At 46.4% G+C, this 22147-nt stretch overlaps 2 protein-coding genes across 5 annotated transcripts in view; one reads left to right on the top strand and one right to left on the bottom strand.

Moving 5' to 3' along the window:
- Positions 1-6642, top strand: part of SHROOM3 (shroom family member 3) — a 230726-nt gene extending 224084 nt beyond the window's left edge. For all 4 annotated transcript variants that reach the window (XM_079990672.1, XM_079990675.1, XM_079990674.1 and 1 more), the window contains one exon: positions 343-6642. In XM_079990672.1, the coding sequence (XP_079846798.1) occupies positions 343-681 (339 nt within the window). In that variant the 3' untranslated portion in view covers positions 682-6642. The remainder of the gene's footprint in view (positions 1-342) is intronic.
- A 4531-nt stretch (positions 6643-11173) lies between these two features.
- Positions 11174-21315, bottom strand: LOC307224394 (16 kDa beta-galactoside-binding lectin-like). Its single transcript, XM_079991259.1, has 4 exons — positions 21179-21315; positions 16486-16565; positions 12221-12392; positions 11174-11532 (listed from the first exon to the last, which is right to left on the bottom strand). Exons 1-4 carry the CDS (start codon positions 21185-21187, stop codon positions 11386-11388), a joined length of 408 nt encoding a protein of 135 aa, XP_079847385.1. The 5' UTR covers positions 21188-21315; the 3' UTR covers positions 11174-11385.
- Positions 21316-22147: the final 832 nt, after the last annotated feature.

Here is a 22147-nt window from a genome sequence, read left to right on the forward strand (position 1 = left end):
AAGATCAACACCAACACTTTGAATTGTGCTCGGAAACTTTTGAAATCTACTTAGAGAAAGGGAGAGGGACAATATGGGTCTTCAGTATGGTCCATTCTGTGCATCCCCCATGTGTGGGATGCCGGAGCAGAACCGCATCTATTCTTGAAAGCATGAAAGGAATAGGTTGAAGACATTCATGCGAATTGCCCCATGGAGTTTAACAGGACCTGCTTCTAAGCGGACGTAGTTAGGAATGCACTGAGACAGTGGGGAAGGGAATAGACGGGGGCGGATTTTAGCCAGAAGAGCTGTGGCCCTAAACCTCTCCCTTTTCCTTCCCTCCCACCCCACGCGGGACAGAGCTCTCTGAACGAGAAGCGGAAGATGCTGGCTGGCCAGCACGAAGACGCCCGCGAGCTGAAGGAGAACCTGGACCGGCGAGAACACGTGGTCTTGGACATCCTATGCAATTACCTCTCAGCGGAGCAGCTCCGAGACTACCAGCATTTCGTGAAGATGAAATCTGGGCTGCTCATAGAACAGCGCGAGCTGGACGACAAGATCAAGCTAGGGCAGGAACAGCTCAAGTGCCTTCTGGAGAGCCTCCCCACGGACTTTGTGCTTAGCAGCAGAAAGGGAGCCGAACCTCCGACACCCACTGGGACCAGCCGACCTCCAGCGCCAGCATCTTCGCTCTGACCTTTCCAGACGCAGCTGTGTCAAACCTTTTCTTCTCAGAATTATTTAATCAGAAACCTCTTTTAACTTTTTTTTTTAAAAAAAAAGAATTGAGGGAGGAATTAATTATTATTTTTTAATTAACATTGGGGTGGGGGTGGGGAATAAACAGCACGGAAAGATTTCTTTTTCTTCTTCATCCTCTCCCAGAGATCACGACTTAAATCTGTGTGAAATACATTGGATTCTTGCGGCCAAGCAAGATGCAGAAGAGACTGGCAGCAGGTTCTACGAGGGAGGTCGTTAGCTAATTATAAATAAACTCAAGCTGTCCCTGCTGAAGGAGTCTTGCCCCCCTCCCCCTCTGAGCCCCTGACGGTCGTTAAAATAATGAAGGATATACAATAATGAAGCCTTAATTAAAATATTAATGAGAGACCTGCTGTCTTGAACAATATCCATATTTATATTTTTTAAAGCTACAAGATAGAATTCTGTAAAGGTTTTGTACATACGCTAACCAGTTATCGATTCTACTTCAATATGTACGTAGGGGGGAAATGGTTAAATATTATTTTTTTTGTACTTCACATGGGGAAAGAAAAGAGGAACACCCTCGATCCCACCCGCCCCCCAAAAAACCCATAGTCACACACCATATCTAAATAAAGGACTAGCAGGAAAAGCTACAGGCCAGGATCCATGGATGCTTGCATGCAGAAAGATGTACTTGGTGAATGTCAGCCCAGACGTTGGATGTGGGTGCAGTTTGGCATCTCGTTTTCCCTGGGCAAGGATCCCCAGTCAGAGTGCTATGGCTCTGTCCTTATTATCTCTCTCCCTGCATGGTGGGATCCAGTGCAGGCCCATGAGCAGGGTCCCCACCCATGTACCATCGAGGCGGTCGCTGGATTGCAGGTTTTTATCTCTCTCAGTGCCCAGTGAATGTTGCCAGTAAGTGACCTTTCCACGAAAGCGTTGCACAGCAAAATCCCGTCTTCCAGATCTGCAGTGCGGAGCAGCCACCGTTGGAACAAGCACTTGTGTGAACCGAACAACTCAGGAGTCAACGTGAAACTGAAGCAAAGAGATACTTCCTCCTTGAGACTCTCTCTTTTGTGGGCTCTGTGATATTATTATTTTTTACAAAAAGAAAAACAGTAACAAGAGAAAGCATGGAACTGCATGCAGCCTGCAAACTTATTTGAATGACTTCTTGAGGTGGTTCATTGAATGTCCTTATTTATAGATTGCTTTAAACGGAAACGGAAATGAAATCCTTAGCCTTGGTTGTTTCTTTTAAATGTAGCAGTGCTTTGCTTAAACCCCATTGGAACTGGTCATTCCCCCAAAGCCATCCTTACCCAAAACTGAGGTAGGAAGCACAAAAGTTGCGCAGGTAGAATTGCCCATCCCACACTCTCTTCAACACTCTCTGCTAAAAGCACTGCCCCTTTGTTTAGATGGGAGACCTTTATCAGACCCCATTCTCTTGTGGGCAACCGGGGGGGGGGCAGTGGCGAGAGAGTCCAGGTGCAGAAATGGGTAGAGCAAAAAGTGGGCTACACTCCAGCTATGCAAAAGTCAGATTCCAACACACATCTCTCCCATCTTCCAAATGATCCATAATCCCAGTTCAAGGACCCTTTCCAGCCAGGCGAAAGCCCTTGTGGAGGACACAGCCATTGAGGGGCTTAGCCTAGTGCAGGCATAGGCAAACTCAGCCCTCCAGATGTTTTGAGACTACAATTCCCATCATCCCTGACCACTAGGGATGATGGGAGTTGTAGTCCCAAAACATCTGGAGGGCCAAATTTGCCTATGCCTGGCCTAGTGGATAAGAAGCAAAAACTAAAAAATATTATTTGAGGTCAGATGGGCCTAGAGGGTGGCAATTGGCTCTTGGAGGTTCATCATCTCTGATTTTGATGAAACATAATACTGCCTCCATGTGCTCTGCTCCATATCTTTTAAGACTTACTAAGGCAGAGAGAGACCTTCCTGTTTATGTTGAGTGACCAGCATTCAGCAAAGACCTGGCTGCTTCCAGATGCGTTGAGGGGTCCATAGGATATCAGCAGAAATGTATCTGCTGATTAATGCATTTGCAGGGAGGTTGCAAAGAGGAGACTTGACCCTTTGTGCATTTGCCGACACACACACACACACACACACACACCCTGGATCCACCTCACCCCCGGATTCTTTAGGGGGAAAGAAAGTTTAAAAAGTCATGGCCGGCAGTTGTGGGCGGGCAATGTGGCAGGATACAGCCAGCCAGCTGCCACCTGCCAACTTTCCCTTGCTAGCTACCCCACTCACGGTGAGCATTGTGGTGGAAATACAGAGTTACAAAGCCTGCCTTTCACTTGTAATGCACAGCTCTGCCCAGAGTTTAATGACAAGGAACAGGAGTGCTATTTTTAAGAGCATTTCTTCCTATAGGTTTCCATTTTCGTAGCTTGTCTTAACTATTGCAGCATTGCCAGCGAGGCAAACAGCCGGCCTCTCTTTCCAAACAAAGGGATTTTGTGATGTTTGAAAGAAATGCATGCCTAGCAAGCACATGGGTTTACTTAATTGTTGGTGGAAGTGGCCCAATCTGACTGCCAAAGGTGTCCAAGGGAATCAGCTGTTGAGACTTTGTTCACCTGCAGCTTGTACGCTAAAGGCCAGTGTGGTTGCTTAGCTTGGGTAATAGACCAGTTGCGTCACCTTTGATGTGGCTGACCAGACTTCGGCTACCTCTGATTTGATGCTGCTGCTCCTGCAACCTGGAATGGATCCCCTTCTGTGCCCTCCACATATTTCCACTAAGCTGGGATGGGGAACCTGTGGTCCTGCAGATGTTGCTGAACACCCATCAGCCCCAGCCAAGATGGCTAATTCTCCAACAACATCTGGAAGGCTGCAGGACACTTATCCTTGCACTAAGCTTCATTAACCTCTTCTGTGGCAGCTTTTTCCGAATATGCAAGGCCTGTTCATTTTCACAGTGACTCTCTAACAAGCAAGTAGGTCTCTTACTCCTCTTCCTTACAGACATGAGGCAAGGCTGAAAAAATGGTGAGTTGAACCAGCCAGGGACTCATCATATAGGACTATTTCTTTAGCCAAGACTGGCTCTTCTCTACTTGCAGTCTCGGCCCTATCATTAGGCAAAATGAGGTGGGATGCTGGGAAGCTGCTGCGGCAACCTTCTAGCTGTTCCCTTGTGTTGGAGGACACAGCTGCTTATTCCACCCTGCCTGTCCTTAGTTCACACAATCTGGCACGCTGCCTCAGGGGCAATGGAGGAAGTTGTCTCATCGCTAGTGTTGAAGCAAGAGTCTGCTGCCCCTCTGGTTGGCTTCCGTATGTGGAATGGTGGGGAGAGAGGAGTACCATCATCTCTGCCTAGGGCAAGATTTGCTCTGCCTTTATTTGCCCTGCAAGGTGCATCACTTCCAGATGTTTCCCAAGGTCTGAAATTTTATATGTTGCCCTGCAGAAGGGCAAGTCTACCGAATGCTTATCACAGTGGTTCTCAACCTGTGGGTCCCCAGATGTTGTTGGACTACAACTCCCATCAACCCTGAGCTCTGGCCTTGCTAGCTAGGGGTGATGGGAGTTGTAGTCCAACAACATCTGGGGACCCACAGGTTGAGAAAGGCTGGTTTATCGTGTGCGCGCTGGATCAGAGCTTATGCTGCCCGTGGAAAAGCTCCCTAGCCTAACTGTGAAGCCGAATCTCTTACAGTGGTGATTTTGTTTTGCCTGTGTGAAAAGCATTTCTTCCAACAATCGAGGAGGTATTTGGTTCATCTCCATTCAATGGGGGTTTGTCCTCCGCATTGTGCTATCTGGATGTTGATTGGCTCCAAGCAGCTTCTCTGGCTCTGATCCTTTATCTTGCCAGTTAAAGTTTGTTCCAAAGAAACCACGTGGAGTGCTTTCCGTTTTGCTCTTTGTAGAGAAGCAAGCACAGAAGTCTAAAATGCATCTTTTATCAGCAACTCGGCCTCAAATCCATAGTATCCTATTGAGTGCTGTGCAGAATCTCAACCCATCACAATTTAGGCTCTGCTGCAGTTCTAAGATTTGGAATCAGACCAGTTTTGCAGTGTAGGTGCTTTTTGTATACTCAAGGCATAACTTGTAATACTCTATGCTTTTGATGAATTGCAATGCTGCTTCGACTAGGATGCTTCTTGGTTTCAGTATAATTGTGCTTTTGGGAGCTCTGGGAGGATTTTGCACCAGTAGAACAGGGGTGGCCAACATGGTGCCCTCCAGAAGTTGCAGGCCGACAACTCCCATCATCCATGACCTTTGGCCTTTGTTGGCTTGTGCTGATGGGAATTGTAGTCAGATATTGTCTGAAGGGCACCACGTTGGCTAAGCCTACCTTAGAGCAGGAGGGATCTTGGCATCCTTGTCTTTGGCTTACATGATCTGTGGAAAAGTCTTGATCCTAGTATCTCCTTAGGCCGTGTTGTAAGGCTCTTGTTTACACTGCATCCTGTGAATTTCCCCCACTGGTTTGGGAAGTTGTATATACAATCCAAAACTATCCTTTTTCTATCCTGTCATTTCTTATGAAATACTGTGTTTTGAGACATTTTCCCCAAACCAGTTTTGATCCAAATTGAGAAAACGAAAGACTTGGCTGTGTTTTAAGCTGGTAAACTGTTCAAAGCCGATAAGTTGCAGGAGGTGGAATAATGGTGTTGCTATCACTGAAAGATGGAGAGCCCATTTCTGGTTAAGTGCTAAGCTGGTTGTCATAGGACATTTCTGGATGGCAGGTTCAGTAGACCAGCTGGGCTTGCTGCTGGTCCAAAGAGCACAGTTCAACATGGGATAGTACAGAACTACCTTGTATTTCTTGAGGTACCTTCCACCACAAGCAGCCTCCTTTGGTGATGCAGTCGAGTGCCGAGTGAGGAAGGCTGGTGTGGCATTTGAATATTTACAGTGTCACCTGAGTGAGGACCAAGATCCCAGGGCAAACTCGCATCAGCTTTGCCAGTGGGCTGCATCCAACATTCTCTGTCTGCTAATGCAAGGGATCTTGTGCTAGCAGGGGGGTAAGCTTTAATGTTACACAACTGAGGGATCCAATGCAAAAGTCGCATTAGCAGAAACCCTTCGTGCAACAGGCTGCTCCACTTATTATGCAACAAAAGTTACCAGCAACTTGCTGATGCATTCTTTTGCCCGACAATGCTTCCCTGGTGCAAAATTTTTATCCCGTGGAACACTATACCACTAAATGATTTTAAGGCAGCACTACACTGAATACACTCCAATATGTCCATAATCACTACTAGCCCCTTAAAAATGTCCTAGCCCACTTGCCTACACAGCTCTCTGTTGGGGTTTTGTGGCATACAGAGAGCATAAAGAGAAAACCCACCAACTCATCAAATTTATACAAGCTTCCCAAGCTGGTGGCCTAGAAATTATTCTTGCATGCCCTCAAGCAAATAGGCAAGACTGGCTATTGACAATAATGTGGTTTTGGTGGCCTTAAAAATCTGTGTCTGTTTTGTGGCAGGCAAGGGGACTCCGGTTGTGTGTGCGTGTGTGGACAAGATGCCAGGGCTGGGTCAAGACATTTTGGCATCTGAGGTGAACCACAAAAAGGCACCCCTCTTCCCTGCCAGGGAAGTTGGGTCAAGTGAAGATCTACATCAAGAACAAGGGGGAATGAGGACCTACATTGGGTTCTGCTGTCCCTGTTGATTCTGCCGCCTGAGGCAGTCACCTCACCTTGCCTCATGGGTTGGCCGGCCCTGCATAGCACCCTTTTGTTCCTGCTTTGCGTGGGTTGTTGGTTGGTTAAAGAAAAGGGTTTGTTTTGTTTTTGCACTGCCTCATCTAAAGATTGTCATGATTCTCTGGGTTGTTGTTTTTTTAATTTTATGAATGATCAACATTGGTAAAGAGGATGGTGATGTGTACTTGGAAACAATTAAAGGTTAATAGTTCACTGTGCAATTGTTTCTTCCTGCCTCAAGTGTGACTTCTGATCCTTTCGTTTCCTTTCGGGCTAAGCTCCACTGGCCTGTATCAAGAGTGTTGCTATTTGCGGGTGGGATTCAATCGCACATGGGCAAATTCAGGGTGCACAACTGTAGTTTATTGGGAGATCCCACCCAACAAGCCTTCTTCCCCGAAAGAGAGTACTTTCGCGATAAGGAAGGTGAAAGAAAAATGGACTGGAAAGTGTTGGATAGTGCTTCCTTTGACACAGCATCATTAAACCTTCCTGCAACCAAATGAGGATATATGCTCATTCAGCAGCCAACATAATCTGAACCCCTTGCAAACAAAATCAGGATGAATTCTCAATAAGCAGGTCATCTGGATGTGGCTTTGGAAGCAATCCTTCTTCCCTAGCTTTTCTCCGCACTAAAAGACCACATGGTGGTGCACTGGTAGCTGAACTTCCAGTTGCTTCATCAGCAACCTGACTTGATCCATTTCTGCCTGTAAACCCATCCCACATACTCAACAAACCACACCCCCTTCCTCTGCTCCCCCTACCTCCCATCCCAACATGGAATCATAGAATTATAGAGCCCTCAGGGTCCTCTAGTCCAACCCCCTGCAGGAATCTCAACTAAAGCATACACGGCAGATGGCCATCCAGTATTTTGCATTGTCATGACTGGTATCCATAACAAATCCCTGAAACCTTAGCTGTGTCAGCAGTTTGCATGGTCAGGCATTTGCCGGACCTCTACCCTGGATCCTCACCCCCACCTCTCTGCTAGAGCACCCATGGGGACTATGGTCAGCTCTGCATTGTGCTACTTTTCTGTTGTAGCTCATCCTGCATTTACAAGAGTCTTGGTGTCCTTGTCTCCTTGTAAAGTAGCCAAATCTGAAACAGTCACATCTGTGCCCAGCCTTTGACTGGCTCACCCAATGGAATGTTCATATTTATAAAAGAAACATTCATTGCATACACACACACACACACACACACACACACACACATATATATATATATGCAGTGGGAAGAAGCCAGAACCTCTCTCTGATGCGCTGGATGTCTGTGTGCAAGCCTTTGTTAGACATGGGAGGAACATTTCAACTGCGCTCCCCCAATTGGTTCAGTGAACTATGGTCTACATCAGGGGTAGGCAACCTAAGGCCCATGGGCCACAAGCGGCCCATGGGGGTCATTTAACCGGCCCACGAGCCACCCCCGAATTGAGCCACCCGCTTGGCGAGTCCCCACGCTCTGCGCTAAACCAATGCAGTGCGGTGCTGGGACTCGCTTCCGCGGCACCGGAAATCGCGTCTGCACAGACGCCAAAAATCACGGGCACCCGCGCGCAATCCGGCCCATGGAGAGATCTCCACTGGAGTGAACTGGCCCAGGCGAGATAAACCTTGCCAATCCCTGATCTAAACTGACTAGCAGCAGCGATGTGGGGGTTCAGACAGGAGTCTTCCCAGCCCTACCAGGAGATGCCAAGAATTTAAGCTGTATGAAAACCACCACTCAACAACTCCCCTCCACATCATCAGAACGTTACCCAGGATTTCTTGCAGGCCTGTCTCAGGTTGTCGTTTCCACCACAGGCAGTCCTAATGATCTTCTGGAATAGCACCACACAGCAGACAAATGCTACAGGTGCACTGGCGTTGTCTCCATAGCAAACGTGCACACCTGTAGGTGCACCCCAGATCCCCTGGTCACTAGGCAAGTGTACACAAGTGTCTCAAAGCAACCCTATGACCCCCACAGCAAGGTGGAATGGCACAGAGCCATTTCCTACCTCTCTGGAAGAGCAGGAACCCTTTCCCATGTTACAAGCATGTCTGTGGATGGATATTATTATTATTATTATTATTATTATTATTATATGCAGATTGCCTTGAGTAGGTAGGTTTCCCAAGGCACACCTGCATGAGTAACAAATGCAAGCTTGCAACCGTCACTGCAGATCGCTGATACTGCTCAAGTCCACTGATAAGCTCTTACATGATATAAATGGATGAAGCATTTCTGAGACACAGCTCTTCGCTGTTTGGTGCTGGGATTCTGGTTGGTTGTGCTTGCAAAACAGGTGGGGAGGGGGAAGGTGGTGCCAGAAATGGGAGGTGGTGTTTCTTCTCCCCACCTGTGAGACTCAAAACTTCCACAGAGAGAAGGCCAACTGAAATGTTTCTTTAGCAATACCAGTGACTGTACAGAGCAGGAACCCGAGTTCTCGAAAGCCAATTGGTACGTCAATATAGAGAAGGAAAAGATTGGCAAGTTAGTATAGGAGAAATTATGTAGAGCATAGTGTGGCAAAGAATCACTGCTGCAGAAAAGGGGTGGGTTAATTTTGCAGGATTTGGGTTATCAGTACTTAGTGGTTGCTCAAAGCTAGATGTTTCTAGGACACTTGACCCTATTACACGCCCTCCATCAGGGCTAGTAAAATCTAGTAGGGGGAGATTGCGCCATGCATTGTTTCACCCACGGTAAGGTACAAAGAGTTCCCAGGTAACACTGACATTAAAAGGAAATAAATTTGAAAAATTGTCCAGTAGCACCTTTAAAAGGTAAAGGACCCCTGACAGTTAAGTCCAGTCACAGACAACTCTGGGGTTGTGGCGCTTATCTTGCTTTACAGGCCAAGGGAGCTGGCGTTTGTCCTCAGACAGTTTTTCCAGGTCATGCGGCCAGCATGACTAAGCCACTTCTGGTGAAACCAGAGCAGCGCATGGAAACACCGTTTACCTCCTCGCCAGAGCAGTACCCATTTATCTACTTGCACTGGCGTGCTTTCAAACTGTTAGGTTGGCAGGAGCTGGGACCAAACAATGGGAGCTTACCCCGTCATGGGGATTCGAACTGTCGACCTTCTGATCGGCAAGCCCAAGAGGCTCAGTGGTTTAGACCACAGCGCCACCTGCGTCCATTCTTCAGAAGACGTGTGCATGCACACAAAAGCATACACCCAGAACAAACTTAGTTGGTCTCTATAATATGGTTACCAGATTTTTTCAATGAACCTGGGGACACTTTTTTTTTTTTTGAAGCTGAGTAGCAATAGGGAATCAGTAGTGGGGATGGTGAGGCAAAAGACCCTGGGCCCAAGCACACATGCATATTGTATAAAGGTGCAGAGCCCTTCTTTCGCACCCTGTGAAACTGGGCAACAGCGCGCTGCCTGCCCCTGACTCCTGAGCCTTTCCTGATTTCCTGCCCCCTTCCCCCTTTGTTTGGGGTTGCCCAGGAGGGGCAGAAGGCACACGGTTTCTCTTTCAGGCAAGGTGCAAAGCACCTTCTTTCACACCCTGTGAAACATAAATGCAGAGGTTTTTTTAAAAAAACTGGGCAACAGCTGGCCGGCTGTGACTCCCGAGCCTCCCCTGATCAGTCAAAACAAAGGGGGAATGGGCCAGGAGATCTGTACCACCAGACGTCCCCGGTTCCCCTTTGGAAGTGGTGGCCGCAGTGGCAGTCAGCAGCCCAGAGCCAGCCTGGTAGTGCAGTTGGCTCTGGCTGGCTTCAGGAGCTGCTCACTGCCATGGTGCCCACCATTTTTCCTCTCCGGAAGTCCCCATATGATGTGTTGTGCACAAGACACATCATATAGGGACTTCCAGCGAGAAAATATAGTGGGTGTCGTGGCAATGAGCTGCTCCTGAAGCCAGCCAGAGCCAACTGCGCTACCAGGATGGCTCCAAGCTGCTGAGGCTGCCGCTGCCATGTTTTCCAGGACAGATTTGCAAATCTGGGGACAGTCACCGGGAACCAGGGACGTCTGGTAACCCTACTCTATAAGGTGTTACTGGACATTTTTTTTATTTATTTCAACTGCATCAGACCAACATGGCTACCTACCTGAATTTAAAAAAGAAAGTTACACTTCTGCTGCATAGCCAATGCACAGCTATTGCAACCCTGCAGATAAATAAAAGAGTGAAACTGTTTCCTGTTCCCACTCTGATCATCTGCTGCTTTGAGATTCCTTGGCCAGAGAGAGAACGTTCCCAGCTGTTTCCACTGATCAGGATTTGTGAAAACCAAGAAGGGTGGAGCAGCTACATTCCTCTTGCTTCTGGCTCATCACTCAAACAAGCACAAGTGTTCAAAAACCTTTTGAGTCCAAGGAAACCTCATTTTACTGTCTACATGGATGAAGCGGGGGACAGGCTGGGAAGACTGCAACTCTCATGGTTGCCCCCCCCCCCCCGCCGCAAAGTGATGAGAGCCCTCAGCTTTTGTATTCACATATAGAAAATTTTGACCTTACATCTAGCTCAGCAATGTCCACAATGTCCACAGCTGCTCTCTAAGGTTTTGTGCCTCTCACTTCCCAGCCTCACCTAGATCCAGAACCTTAAGGTGATTCAGAGCAAACTCTGCTCTGTCCTGAAGTCCACCCTACACCAGCTGTTACCAAAATGGTGCTCTCCAAATATTTTGGTCTGCAACTCCCTTCAGCCCCAGCCAGGATTTTACTACCTTACAACACTCCAACCATCTGCAAGTGGAAGAATGGGATATTTTACACAGTTGACTGTCCCAAAATTTATTCATCTTTTACCATGGAGATGTTTTTCAATGCACTGGGAGGTTTCCCAGGAGGGAATGCGACTCTTTGGGTGAAAAAGGTTTCCCCATCCAGGTTATAAAATAGAACCATGTTAAGTGGCCTACTTTTTTTGGAAGAACACAACTGAGTTTTGTTCAGCCATGTAACAAGGCGAGGGGGACGGAGGACTAGATTAGGGAAATTTGAGGACTCGGATCTTGAAGTCCCCTTCCACCGCAATGTACTCGATGGTCTTCAGGCCCAGTCGGTTGAGGAAGGAGATTTCGTGGCCCTCTGCCAGAACCACCTTGATCTCACCGGGAAGAAAGGTGAAGGAAAGCTGCAAGAAGCAAAAGAAAGAATCATGACGAGTGTGGGAGACGCCATTTTTATTTTTATTTTACATGCCCCAAAGGGGAATGGCAGCCATTTTGTAGACAGTGTGAGTGGCCGTCCAGAGAGTGTCCATTGGCATCTTTATCACCTCAACATACTGCCTCCCTGCATAATTAGGGAAGTTTTTGATGCTGGATGTTTTATTGTGTTTTTAATATTCTGTTGGGAGCAGCCCAGAGTGGCTGAGGAAACCCAGCCAGACGGGTGGGGTATAAATAATAAATAAAGTAAGTATTATTATTATTATTATTATTATTATTATTATTATTATTATAGAGCCAGGAATCCCAGGAAAGCCACCTCCCTGCCTGTTCCACTCGCCTCCATTGGAGTGGATGAGCAGATTTTATTTCTGTGTCACTTTTCATTCAAATTTATCTCAAAGCGGCTCACAAATGATAAATAGTAATGACATAATAAAATAAAATAAAATAAAATAGAACATCACAAACACAGCATTGATCATATAAAATAATTAACAAATCATCAGTCAAATAATCATCAACAAAACCATCACAGTCTATAAAACACTAACGAAACAGCAACTAAAAAATAAAATGAACATCACCAATATATGCATTTTTCTGCACATCTTCAGTAAGTGCATTTGGTATACACTGCTAAGCCCTCACCTGAACTTTGCCGTCCTGCTCAAAAGGGAAGTCGCTTTCTCTCTGCTCTTCTCCCCATTCCCCATTTTCCTTAGAGTTGCAGACAATGGTGTTCACATCCCCCTTGCAGTCAAAACGCGGGTTGAAGTGAAGGGCAATGTTGTCGCAGTCTTGGCCCAGATTCACAACAAATCTTGGAGAGGATGGCAGACAGAACTGTTGCTGTATGTGTCTGAATTCACATGCGTAACAAGCACTCACGTGTCCACACACACACACACACCCCAACAAGAGCTTTGGGGTCTTTTGCTAGCGCTGTAACACATGTCCGTTTAGGAATATGTGTTTGCCTCTATTCCTGCCTAAATAAAACCCCTGACATCCAATAACATTGTTTTATTCTGGGCTGGCAATCCTAAAGACCCCTGAAATACCAGACAGGTCACCCAGTAATTTTTAGAGAGAAAATCCAATAGCTTTACCCTTAAGATTGCTGAGAGGGAAATCAACAAAGAAAGCTTAGTTTATTACACAAAGTGAAAATGACAGAATTTATGCATGCCGTTTCAGATGGTAAAATTACAATTTTAAAGGTAAAGGTAAAGGTACCCCTGCCCGTACGGGCCAGTCTTGACAGACTCTGGGGTTGTGCGCCCATCTCACTTAAGAGGCCGGGGGCCAGCGCTGTCCGGAGACACTTCCGGGTCACGTGGCCAGCGTGACATCGCTGCTCTGGCGAGCCAGAGCCGCACACGGAAACGCTGTTTACTTTCCCGCTGGTAAGCGGTCCCTATTTATCTACTTGCACCCGGAGGTGCTTTCGAACTGCTAGGTTGGCAGGCTCTGGGACCGAGCAGCGGGAGCGCACCCTGCCGCAGGGATTCGAACCGCCGACCTTTCGATCGGCAAGCCCTAGGCGCTGAGGCTTTAACCCACAGCGCCACCTGCGTCCCTTCGGGAGACAGAATAGATCTGTCCTTAAGGTGTTTGCTGATTCCTTGGGACCTAGGAGAGCCCACCAACTGTTCTGAACTTGGTGTATTTATATTATTTCTTGCTAATATATAGTGAGGAACAGAGGGGTGCTTGAGATGAGCAATTCCAGTCGCTCTTGTTGTCTTTCCCCCAGAGTTCCCGCCCAGCTCAACCTTTTTGCAAATTAAATGTTTGAACGAAACTCCCCCTTGTGAGCTTTGACTGCACTGGGCGGTGGGAATTGTAGTCCCAAAACATCTAGAGGGCTGAGTTTGCCTATGCCTGGTCTATTGATGGCCCCCATCCAAGAATTGGGATAGACCAGGCATAGGCAAACTCAGCCCTCCAGATGTTTTGGGACTACAGTTCCCATCATCCCTGACCACTGGCCCTGTTAGCTAGGAATGATGGGAGTTGTAGTCCCAAAACATCTGGAGGGCTGAGTTTGCCTATGCCTGGAATAGACTCTACTTGGCAACTTGATGTACATGCATTGACCTTTATTACAAGGCGTGAGGAACTCACGATGCTCCCCTGAATACCTTCAGGGCACGTTTTGAGATGAGGCTGGAATGAGGCTTGTACCAATGTCAAGTCATGTTTGTGATGGAGAATCTCATGTCATATTTAAAAATGGAAAACGAGCGAGGTCCCAACTAAAGAAGAATGGCAACTTAAGCTGACAGAATATGCGCAGCTCGCAGATTTAACATATAGAATAAGAGAACAAGAAGAACATACGTCTAGAGAAGACTGCAAAACATTTATTGAATATATGGGGGGGATGTGTACCCCTGAAAACGCTGGCAGCATTAAGATAAATTCAACAGTGTAAATAAATTTTGATGGATGAAATGATGGAATACTGAATGGTTTAGTTTTTGTAAAATATGCAGGGATTTATGATATGCAAAATAAACCATGAAAAAAGGAGAAGGGAAGTCATTGATATTTTAAGGATGTTAAAATGAGTATTTTAAATTGCAAAAAAGAAAATTTAATCAAAATGAGAGAGAGAGAGAGAGGGAATCTCATGTCATATTTAAGTTATGACAACCATTATACTTATGCTATGCAATCTACAGAGCTAAACCATATTATAAGTTCCAATTGACACACCTATTTTCAGAAGAAACACGTGTGAGTAGCTTATTGGATTTTCATAGAAGCAGCAACTGCTATGCAGCTCCCTATACTAGGCATAGAAACCTGCTAGCTGGAATATCTTCTGTGTGATTTGAAAACACTTCGATTTTAAAATAAAAATATAAAACCAGGTTACACCACTTATTGTTGCAGAGTATTCTGCAGCAATTATATGTCTCGAGCTGCAGGTAGACCAATGTTGTCAGGGGCTGGACTGAGGAGGAATGGTGGGGGACGCCCTCCACTTTCTCCTGAACCTTCCCAAGAACAAGAAGACAGCATAGATCTAGAACAGCGGTTTGCAGAAGGCCATAGTTCAGAGGCTGCAGTGGAGATGGGCAATATTGGAAGAGGGACAGCAGGAAGAAGAAACACTGGGGGAGAGATAACTAACAGACTCAGTGTCTTTGGAAAGCATTCCTGATTCACCCTTCCCAGGACCAGGCGAGCATTAAAGGTAGTAAAACAGAAGGCTCAGAGACAGAAAGCTCAGATTAGCCATTATGGGTGACGTAGAACAGAAGGGATTGTTGTGGTTCTGGACAGTTAAGAGTTAACACTCCAGGAGCGTTCTTGATTCACTGGGTGCACTGCCCACATGACGTGGGCATTTTCCTTTGATCTGTGCTCTGTGGGGGCTGAGCTCTCTCTGGAGAGAAAGTCTGTCTGAGAATGTGAGCAAGGTAGTTTCGTTTTTGTTAGAGACAGAAAGCTGCGAACATGCAGCTCGATTCTGTAGGTTTTTCTTTTCTGTTTGTTATGCTTCTAAATAAAGAGTGATAGAATAGAAGCACTGGTGTCGAGCTGAGTTACTGGAGACACCACGTCGACACAGTTGAGCCATTTTACACTGCGTGTGAACTCTGCTATCATCCAGCAACTGAAAAGAGTGGCAGCGCGCAAGTGGAAGCGTGTGGGCGCCTTTGGAAGTTTGTCGGAGTGGCAATAAATCAAATTTATTACAGGGCCGTTGCAGCAGACTCAGTGGGTCAAAGGATTTACGACCCACAAACTTTAACAGGGATGGAAGAAGAAGAAGAAGAGTTTGGATTTGATATCCCGCTTTATCACTACCCAAAGGAGTCTCAAAGCGGCTAACATTCTCCTTTCCCTTCCTCCCCCACAACAAACACTCTGTGAGGTGAGTGAGGCTGAGAGACTTCAAAGAAGTGTGACTGGCCCAAGGTCACCCAGCAGCTGAATATGGAGGAGCAGGGAATCGAACTCGGTTCACCAGATTACGAGTCCATTGCTCCTAACCACTACACCGATGGAGGGGGTTGGACTTTATTTGGAGCAATGCCATTATTTTAGGGAGGCTGCATTCCTTCAACTTTGTGATCTATGGAATAAATTACTTGGTAAGATTTCCTCGTTTGTCTGCTTACTGGCTGCCACTGGGGGAGGGATCGGATTCCCTGAAGCCCTAGAGATGAGTTGAAATGATGGAGCCTAAATCATGCTTCCCCATGACACGTACGGTACATAACTCATGCCAATGCCCCAGCCCCACTTTCCCCCTTCAATTAGTCACAACAACCTTTTGGCACCAAAATGGAAGCAAGAAGAATTACCGACGAAAGAAGAATGGCAGATGAAATTGATGAACTATGTAGAATTGGATAAATTAACAGGAAGGATTCGAAACCTGCGGGACCAGAGATTCTTAGAAGACGGAAGTAAATATACAAACTATTTGAAAAGTAATAGTAATGAACAGATTACTCTAGTAGGACTGCAAGACGTTTTGTAAGGAGGACTGTATGAAATATTGCAAGAAAGACTATGAGAAGAATTATTAGTTGATGATAATTAAGAGTAATAGATAAAATAAGAAATGCAGAATAAGTGATAAAGAACAGAAAATCATCAGAGGTGTTGATGGAAGTCTAAAACATTGTATAAGATAAGAAGTTATGTTATATGATTGTTGGAAATACTATGTTAAAAAAACTAATAAAAATTATTTTTTAAAAGTCACAACAACCTTGTAAGGTAGGGCTGCGTTCTCTTCTGGGCAGGCTTCCGAGGGCCGAATGTCAGAGGTGTGGAGGACCCCACTTGGCTCCTGTAACCTAAGGTTCCTCAACCCACAACAAGCAGGAGCAAAAGCACCACAACTCCCAGTATTACTTGGAGACACTTTCCCCTCCTTCCCAACTTACTCTTTGCAATCGGACAAGATCTTCCCCTTCACCTCAACCGTCTCTCCATGCTGAAGTTTCAGATGAGTAGCAACCAGACCCTGTAGCAGGAGAGGAAAGACTTATTTGAGATTCAGGAGAGAAAGGCAGGGCTGTCTTCAGCATATGTGACGCCGGGGTGAAAAGATCTGCCCGGCGCCACCACCAGCCCAGGTTTCCAAGACCCACGTGCGCAAGAGGGCAGAGCCGGCTGGCTGCCTCAGCGTCTCACTGGCTTGGTTGCCCCCAAACACGCGGCGCAGAGCCGCCCGCAGCAGAAGAGCCCACTGCGATGCTCCTACCAATGGGTGGGCTCATCTCCGGACTCAACTCTTGGGCCCTGGACTCTCGGCCTGGTGCCCCTGAGAGCCCAGCGCCCGGGTGCCCTGCACCCCTAGGGCCTATGGGTAAGACGGCCCTGGAGAAAGACGAGTGGAAATTAAACCAAGAAAACCACATTGAAAGTATGGAACATGTTTTTGCCCACCAACCCTAACAGATAAGCTTCAGGGTTGTTGTTTTTTATCAAGGTGTTGTTGTTTTTAAGCATTTTCTTAAGTTCCTCGTGCCACATATGAAAAAAACAATCTTTTTATATGCAACAACAGCTGCCAGGGTAGTGATTGCTACTAAATGGAAATTTCAGACACACCAACAAAGGATTTGTAAATTAAGTGAGTATAATGAATTGGCAAAATTAACTTCAGTTATAAGATATCAGTCAAATCAAAAGTTAAGAATGGAGTGGAAGTATTTCAAAGATGATATGTCAAAATATTGTTCTAAAAATGACACGTTAATAGGCTTAGAATGAAAAAGGTAAGTAATAACAAAACCAATAAAGAAAGAAGGAAAAATCAGAATTTAACAAAAATAATTTATTATAGAATGCAAGGGGGAAAAGGGTAGAAAGAAATAGAAAAAAGTCAAATTGCTGTGGAGGGAAGTAGGGGGTGGGTGGATTTTATAATTAAGTGTATAATTATGCAGCTGTTGTAATTAAGATATTTTATTTTATGTGAGGGAATCATTGGGAATTTTGGTTATTATGTATATATGTTAAGTTTCAATAAAGATCTTTGAAAATTAAAAGAAAAAGAAAAAGAAAGTATGGATCATGGAGGAGCAGACTTCCCAGTTGCTACAAGACAGGACAAAAGGAAGCAAACCAAGCAATAAATAAATAGACAATAAATAGGAACCTCTTTAAGCTTGAGGGCCACATTTACTTCTTGGTAAGCCTCAGCGCCTAGGACTTGCCGATCGAAAGGTCGGTGGTTCGAATCCCTGCGGCGGGGTGCGCTCCCGCTGCTCGGTCCCAGCGCCTGCCAACCTAGCAGTTCGAAAGCACCTCCGGGTGCAAGTAGATAAATAGGGACCGCTTACCAGCGGGAAGGTAAACGGCGTTTCCGTGTGCGGCTCTGGCTCGCCAGAGCAGCGATGTCACGCTGGCCACGTGACCCGGAAGTGTCTCCGGACAGCGCTGGCCCCTGGCCTCTTAAGTGAGATGGGCGCACAACCCCAGAGTCTGTCAAGACTGGCCCGTACGGGCAGGGGTACCTTTACCTTTACCTTTAACTTTCCAGAGGCCACATGCAAGTGGTGGGTGGGGGCGGAGCCCGAAGTGGGTGGAGCTACCATCATAATTTGCACAGTGCCATAGTGGGGCACACACCCTTCTCTGTCCTCCAGCCAACCAACCACCATCAGAACTTAAGGACACCACCATAAATGCATAATTTTATTTGTATGCCACCTTTCCATAGTTAAAGCCATGAGCAAGGCAGCTTACAACCTGGGGGGGGGGGGGCATAATTACAGTAAGGTAAAGGTAAAGGGACCCCTGACCATTAGGTGCGGTTGTGACCGACTCTGGGGTTGCGGCGCTCATCTCGCTTTATTGGCCAAGGGAGCCGGCGCACAGCTTCCAGGTCATGGGGCCAGCATGACTAAGCCGCTTCTGGCGAACCAGAGCAGCACACAGAAACGTTACAGTAGTCATAAACAATAAATAAAACTTCAAAATACACAACAAAAGTAAACACTTTCCACATAGAACCATAGAAATTGGAAGGGACCTCCAGGTTCCTCTATTATTGGGTTGCCATATTTCAAAAAGTGAAAATTCAGACACAAAGTTGTTGAGTTTTATCTCAAAAGAAGAAGTAGTAGTTTTTGAGCTGTTTTTAATGAAATTCACCAAAATCTACACTTCCAACATGGGTTGCCAAATGTCCAGATTTCCCCAGACATTCCAGCTATTTCCGCCCTGACACTGTTTCTGACTACCGAATCCCAGCTAAGTCCTGGAAATTCCAGACATATGGCAATCCTTCTGTTCCAACCCTCCGCAGCACAAGAATCTCTCGCACAGCTGGGTGAGCTCGAACTACCAACATAAGATCTAAAGTTAAGATACAAAAAATTAATATCAAAAACCATCAAGAACCTCCCCCCCCCCAACCCCTCTAAGCAATACCCCAAGTCAGTTCAGCAGCTTCAGATTTTGCAGCTGGAGTCAGTCCGAGGCGTCCCAGGCCAGGTGGGCAAAGGCCTCCAGGGATTTTGGTGTGATGGGTTTCTCCAAACCAGGATGGCCTTGGCTAACTGCAACTGGATCAATCCTCTTTGTCTAGCTATCTCTAAAAACAAGCCTTCAAGCCTAAAAACCAGTGATCGCCATGGCAGTTAAAATTTGTGTTCCAATTCCACAGCCAGCCCCTCTTGAACAAGCCACCAATGCACGCAATCCCTGGGAAAATGGAAATGAGAATACAGTGGATGCTCGGGTTGCGAACGTGATCTGTGTAGGATGCACGTCCGCAACCCACAACATCCGCAACCCGCAGCGGCGCATGCGGGGGTTTCAATTTGGTGCTTCTGTGCATGTGCAAAGCGCGATTTAGCGCTTCTGTGCATGTGAGACCACCGAAACCCGGAAGTAACCCATTCCGGTACTTCCGGGTTTCGGCGGTCTGTAACCCGCCGAAAAAAACACACAACTTGAAGCGTCTGTAACCCGAGGTATGACTGTACAGGACCAAGGAAGCAGCAACAGCTAAGGCAGGTAAGAATAGACAGGGCTTGTCCACACTTTGGATTGTCCCATGCCTAGTAAGCACAGATCCAATCGGTTTTGCCTTTGCTCTGCCATTACTCCTACAAAACCCGCTCTTTAGTGATAAATTGGAACAAACAGCAATCTGCAGAAAGCATGGCTGCCATTTCACAGGAATCATAGAATCAGAGTTGGAAGGTACCCTGGGGGTCATCTAGTTCAACCCCCTGCAATGCAGGAACACGGACCTGTCCCGAATGGGGATCAAACCTGAGACCTTGGCATGATCAGCACCGTTCTCTAACCGATGGAGCTATCCAGCATTTGTTCCAATTCAGCACTAAGTTGCTAGTTTCCCCAGCACCACTCCTTCAGTCCAAATCAGAACCCTAAATGTGTTTAGAGTTAGATCTGTGGGTTAAACCACAGGGCTTGCCGATCAGAAGGTTGGCGGTTCGAATCCCCGTGACAGGGTGAGCTCCCATTGTTCAGTCCCTGCTCCTGCCAACCTAGCAGTTTGAAAGCACGTCAAAAGTGCAAGTAGATAAGTAGGTACTGCTCTGGCGGGAAGGTAAACAGCGTTTCCCTGAGCTGCTCTGGTTCACCAGAGTCATGCTGGCCACATGACCCGGAAGCTGTACGCCGGCTCCCTCGGCCAATAAAGCCTGATGAGCGCCACAACCCCAGAGTCGACCACGACTGGACCTAATGGTCAGGGGTCCCTTTACCTTTTATCCTTTGAGAAGGAAGCCACCAGATTCACTGTGAAATTAAAATGCTAAGGAGCATTGATCAGTACGGTGAGTTTACACACCGGGCCTTAGAAATCCCAATCTATCCTGTGAGGTCCTTACTTAAAACTTTGGCTCACATTCCCTTTGAGCATGCAAAAAGTCTTTTTCGTTGTTGTTGCTGCATGCATTCATCTCTTCAGTTACCTTTCTCTCTCCTGCAATAATAAGCTCTTTAGGACAAGACACCAATCTTTTTTAGAAAGCAGTGTGTGTGTGTGTGTGTGTGTGTGTGTGTGTGTGTGTATGTGTGTGTGTGTGATCAATGGCACAGCATCATCAACAGAGATCTGCCCCGCTGACAAGGCACCAAGAATGTTCACTTAGGAAACCAAAATAAAAAAATAAAAAAATTTCTTCCAGTAGCACCTTTAAGACCAACTAAGTTAGTTCTTGGTATGAGCTTTCGTGTGCATGCACACTTCTTCAGATACCAAATACCAGTTATTAGGAAACCAGAAACAAGAAGAAATGCAAGTTGCGTACAACAGTGACCAGGAAACAGGCTAACTTTTCTCCAAAGAGAACAACCCGAGAACATCAGGAGAACCTGTTAGATGAGGCCAATAACCCATCTAATCTACCTACCATCCTATTCTTACAGTGGCCAACCAAACGTCCATGTGAAATCTGCAACCAGGACCTGATTACAAGAGCCCTCTCCCTTCCTACAGTTTCCAATAACTGGTATTCAGAACCATTACTGCCTCTGACCGGCTACTTATTAATGCCCCTTAGTTCTCCAGCCCTGCTCAGTTACAGTACCACGTCTTGCAACCTCAGCAGCAATAGCCTGCTGTCCTAACAGCAACAATCCAGGACTCACACACTCCATGGTGCCGTCTTGCTAGTGTCCAGCCAGTGAATAAAGGCAGCGAGGCTCTCTTCCCTCTATTCTCAGCTCTGTGACTCAGCGAAAGAAGTCAAGGCAGCTGCCTTTTTAAAGGACTCAGCCAGGAAGACACCCCCCCCCAGTTGTTTTTAAATAGCTGGGCAAACTGCACCACAGGACTGAAAGTGTGTGTTGTGAGTGGAGGGTCTGCTCAGATATCCAGAAATTCAAGCTGGGGGAAATCAGAGTCAATGGGCAAAAAAAAACCCCAAACCCCTAACCTGCTTCAGATGAATGGGAACATTGATAACAAACGCAAGCGGCTGACACTATTTCTGTGTGCAATCGATGCCAGCAACCTCCTGGCTGGCATTTGCTGAAACATTTGTTCATTGTTTGATCTGGGTTTTAGATGCCAGCAGAAAAGCAGGCGGCAGGAGACACTGGAAAGACTGAGACGTAAATCACTTTTATTGGCTTTCGGTGAGGTAGGGCAGGACCCCAAAGTAGCCTTGCATGGTCAACGCTCCTGGCTCACAAAGATCTGTGCAAAAGTTGGAAGCGCAGCTTAACCAGAAAGCTTTAAAAAGTCTATATGTTCCTGGGAAATGTAAAAAAGTAGATGGGGATTATTTTCTTATGTGGTGGACCTGTGCTAAGGTTAAAAAATTCTGGGAATCAATTTATAATGAACTCAAAAAAATATTTAGGTATACTTTCCCCAAAAGACCGGAAGCGTTTCTATTAGGTTTAATAGGAATGGAAATCAAAATGGGAGACCAAAATCTGTTTTTGTATGCTACGGCTGCCGCAAGAACCCTCCTGGCCCAAAGATGGAAAACACAAGACATACCAACCATCCAGGAGTGGCAGGTGAAGTTGAAGTTGACAGAATATGCAGAACTTGCCAAATTGTCAGGGAGGATCCGGGACCAGGAAGATCAAAGATACCAAAATAACTGG

The sequence above is a fragment of the Podarcis cretensis genome (assembly GCF_951804945.1).
Source record: "Podarcis cretensis genome assembly, chromosome: 9".
Taxonomy (NCBI): domain Eukaryota; kingdom Metazoa; phylum Chordata; class Lepidosauria; order Squamata; family Lacertidae; genus Podarcis; species Podarcis cretensis.

Bases quoted from the DNA above. Each gene is read 5' to 3' on its own strand.
- LOC307224394 (XM_079991259.1), bottom strand. The intron at 12,393-16,485 runs GTAAGTTGGGAA...ATCCTCTCCAAG, and splicing joins ATCTTGTCCGATTGCAAAGA to ATTTGTTGTGAATCTGGGCC. The intron at 11,533-12,220 runs GTGAGGGCTTAG...TGCTTCTTGCAG, and splicing joins AGCAGGACGGCAAAGTTCAG to CTTTCCTTCACCTTTCTTCC.